General features: G+C 39.9%; 1 protein-coding gene across 1 annotated transcript; it reads left to right on the top strand.

The window, feature by feature from the left end:
* Positions 1-420: 420 nt before the first annotated feature.
* On the top strand, positions 421-966 carry LOC309823970 (interferon alpha-1-like; the record flags this gene model as incomplete). Its single annotated transcript, XM_082656665.1, has 1 exon — positions 421-966. The coding sequence occupies one exon, from the start codon at positions 421-423 to the stop codon at positions 964-966; it is 546 nt and encodes a 181-aa protein (XP_082512791.1).
* Positions 967-4,398: the final 3,432 nt, after the last annotated feature.

Raw genomic sequence — 4,398 nt, 5'->3', positions numbered from 1 at the left:
AGCTTTAAAACTTTTTGTCATTCTTAATCCTGCAGCGAATACAAAGAGTAAGCTTTGCACTTTTTGTATGTACAGAGTAGAGATATCCATGGAGTACATAAATACATACACAGGACATATGTGTTATCAAAATTTAATGTTGCGGAGGCAATTAGGAAAAACTATCTAAGAAGGCTCTGTGGGCAGGGGCAGAGGCAATAATGGAAAAAAATATTTGCGAAACACTGCCCTAACCCATTTGGAGAGTGCAAAATGAAAAGCAAAAACAGAAGTAGAAAGTCACAAGAAATATTCAGAAAATGGAAATGAATACATTCTTATTTAAGACCCAAGCCTGAAGGAAGGTCTTCAGAGAACCTAGAGAGCAGGGTTCACAGAGTCCCCACCTCAGCCAGGCCGGCAGCATCTGCAGGATCCCCGATGGCCCCAACCTTGTCCTTACTCCTGGCCCTGGTGCTGCTCAGCTGCAACTCCAACTGCTCTCTGGGCTGCGACCTGCCTCAGACCCACAGCCTGGCTAACACGAGGGCCCTGATGCTCCTGCAACAGATGAGGAGAATCTCCCCCTTCTCCTGCCTGAAGGACAGAAATGACTTTGGATTCCCCCAGGAGGCGTTTGGAGGCAACCAGTTCCAGAAGGCTCAAGCCATCGCTGTCGTCCATGAGATGATCCAGCAGACCTTCCAGCTCTTCAGCACAGAGGGCTCGGCTGCCGCTTGGGATGAGACCCTCCTGGACAAGTTCTGCACTGCACTTTATCAGCAGCTCACTGACCTGCAAGCCTGTCTGATGCAGGAGGCGGGGCTGGAAGGGACTCCCCTGCTGAAGGAGGACTCCATCCTGGCTGTGAGGAAATACTTCCACAGAATCACTGTCTATCTGCAAGAGAAGAAGTACAGCCCTTGTGCCTGGGAGATTGTCAGAGCAGAAGTCATGAGATCCTTCTCTTCATCAAGGAACTTGTAAGAAAGACTCAGGAGGAAGGAATGACACACACCTGGTTCAACCTGAGAAATGATTCTCACTGCCTAACGAGACCACACTTCCACCTGTGCTGCCATGTCAAAGACTCTCATTTCTGCTCTCATCATGCCCTGAATTGAATGAATTTGTCAAGTGTTTTCAGGAATATTAAGCAACATGATGTTCTACTCTACAGGCACTCGTCCCTCATAGATGCCCATGCTGATCTATCTACTTACTTATCTACTTAAATATTTATTTATCTATTTTAATATTTATTTCACTATTTATAAAGATTTAAATTATTTTTATTTACATAATATTATGTGCATGTATACACTGTGGTTAAGAGAAGAAATATATACTTTGTATTAACTCAGTTTATGAGTTTTCTTTGTTCATTAAATTCTTACTAGAGAAAACTTCATTTGTTTATTCTTTAAAAAAGAAACACCAAGCCTGAATGTGCAAAATGATTAAAGAATGTGTTACAATTCCTTGACCATCATTATGATTCTCACATTAGAAATAAAAATAGACTAACTCTAGCCAGGTTTTGTGTTGCCCTCAGGACACAGACATGAACATAACTAATCCAATCTTGCTTTTTATAACTTTGATTTTTTTTTAAGGAGAGTAACCTAAAAACAATAATTAATTCATATTTCAATTAAATTTTATTACTTATTTTAAAAATAGTTCTGATTTGTAGTAGAAATGAATATCAGTTAGGTTGAATGCTACAATGAGAGGGAGAAAAATGGAATTCCCCCAGTAGAAGGTGGATCAAGCCATGTGAGGATACAAAAATAAAAGCAGTAGATATTACCTATAGTTAACTAGTAGGCATTTCAGTGCAAATGTCCATTGGATACTGGAGATGGCAATTTACAAGCAATCCCACGAAGTGTAAAGCATGGAACTGAAGAAGTGATCAAATGTGAGGACAGTATAGAATGCGAAAAGGACTTAAAATTGAGTCCTATGACCTTAACCTTAAAAGGGAGGGAACACCACAAAGGAAGCAGACATGGAATGGCCATATGTTAACAAGAGAGAAAGGTGAGAAGACCGTGTTTGAAAAGACTGAAACTGCTTAGAAGACTCAATGCATTCATGAAATCATAGATGGAAAATGCTCCCTACATTGGGAAAAGAGATGGCATTGGCCACTTAGTGAGAGCTTGTTTGGTAGACTTAATCAGCAGAAGGTGAAGAGAAGGTGGAAGGATGAGTAAAAGAAGGTAATGACAATATACATAGAAAACAGGTTTGAGATATTTGCCATCTGAATTGGAGGAGAGAAAGGAGGTCCTACGCAAGGCTGGGACCTAGAGTAGAAGGTGGCTCATTTTATTCTCTGCATGGTTTTACCTTTCTGAAACATTTTTGCCTCAGAAGAAATTTCATGGATTTGATGTATTGTAACTCATAATCATATTTAATATTTTATTTACTTTAAAACATGACATATTTAATTATTCACAAGGATAATTTATCATCATTTTGATTAACATTATATTGATTGTCAGTAAGCTGCTCTGTAGATTGAAATCATCCACTACATGGGAAACAGATGGCACTGACCTTACTGAGAGCTGATTTGGTGGGATTAATCAGCAGAAACCATACTGGAGTAGGTGGAAGAGTGACAAGAGAAGAGAAGAACTCCCACTGTCATTGTTTCACCTGGAGAGTCACTTTACTTCTTTCACTCTCATCATAGTCAGGTTTGTATCTGTTTTCACTTTACTTCAGTGCATCAAATGCAATGACGCTTTCCAAGAAAGTTGAATGGAGAAGGAAATTAGTGATGTATTGAACATTATGGAAAATCATAATGTTTCCGTTTATGTTTCCGTTTTTACTTTCCTATTAAGCAACTAACCTCAAGTTGAAACAGGAAGTAATTCAGTAGTAGCAAGACAACCCTTGCCAAGAAAAATATGAACTGAAAAAGAATGTATAACATTACAAAGACTCTGACACCAGGAAAGCAAAGAAGGCTAACTTTATCTAGCATCCTAGGCCCTAAATTTTCACCACCCTACATCTTCATTGTGAGATGGAGAATGATGAACCAAGAGGCTCAGTAGAAATCTACTGAGTCATCTAATGATGGTTACTAATTACTTCAATATAAGGTTCTGATGTGAGGTCAACAGAAGCTTCTAATGGGAGGTCTGATGGAAAATCCAATACTCTGTTAATAATTATTTGGAGTAACTGTTATGAACTCTGTGCTAATGATACAATGGTGAACAAGATGCAGACCTGTCTCCTATAGTGGTTATTTGCCAAACAGGTCTAATAAATCTATTTTCAAGAAAACCAATCCTGGGCTGCCCTGCTGATGCAGTGGTTAAGAATCTGCCTGCCAATGCAGGGCACACGGTTCAAGCCCTGGTCCAGGAAGATCCCACATGCTGCGGAGCAACTAAGCCCGTATGCCACAACTACTGAGCCTGTGCTCTAGAGCCTGCATGCCACAATTACTGAAGCCTGTGCACCTAGAGCCTGTTCTCCGCAACAAGAGAAGCCACCGCAATGAGAAGCCCGCGCACCGCAAAGAAGAGTAGCCCCCGCTCGCCGCAACTAAAGAAAGCCCATGCGCAGCAACGAAGCCCCAAGGCAACCAAACATAAAGAAATAAATAAATTAATTAAAAAAAAAAAAGAAGACCAATCCTGAAGGATAAGCCAGCTTGGCCGATATGGAAAATAAAGACGGTAGAAACAGAGTCCAGGACTAGAAGTAAACACAGCCAACCTCTTAGCAAGATAAATGTAAATACTCATCTAATGGTCAATTTACCTCAGTTCCTTTTATCCTGTACATCACGCTCAACTTTACCATACTAAAAGGTGAAAAACACAGTTTGAAGTGATAGGGCAAATATCAGAAACAGTCTCAGATACAGTAGAAATTTAGGAATTATCAGACCAGGAGTTCAAAATAACAGTGATTAAAGTGCGAAAGGCTCTAATGTAGTCACCTATTTTATTCTTCTACTTTATCTCAGTCAAACTATGTATGGTACTTAAAATAGTTTTGCTTGTATAATATCACGTTCAACTTTATAATGTATTCAAATATAACAAAATATGCTTACCTTTATCTTTTTTCAAATTATTTTCTTGTTTAATTTATGAAAATCTTCCCCAGATGACAGCCTGCATTGGTTTATTCTTACAAAAAGAAATAGCTTAAATTCTCAAAGCATAGTGAAAAATGGATGATGAATTTTTTTTTTTTTTTTTTTTGCTGTGTTGGGTCTTCATTGGTATGCACAGGCTTTCTCTAGTTACGGCGAGCGGGGGCTACCCTTCGTTGTGGTGCGCAGGCTTCTCATTGCAGTGGCTTCTCTTGTTGCGGAGCACAGGCTCTCGGCACGCAGGCTTCAGCAGTTGCAGCGAGTGGGCTCCGCAGTTGCGG

The sequence above is a fragment of the Grampus griseus genome (genome assembly GCF_964374135.1).
Source record: "Grampus griseus genome assembly, chromosome: 6".
Taxonomy (NCBI): Eukaryota; Metazoa; Chordata; class Mammalia; order Artiodactyla; family Delphinidae; genus Grampus; species Grampus griseus.
Note: the sequence above shows the minus strand (reverse complement) of the source record. Positions and strands in the feature narration are given on the sequence as shown.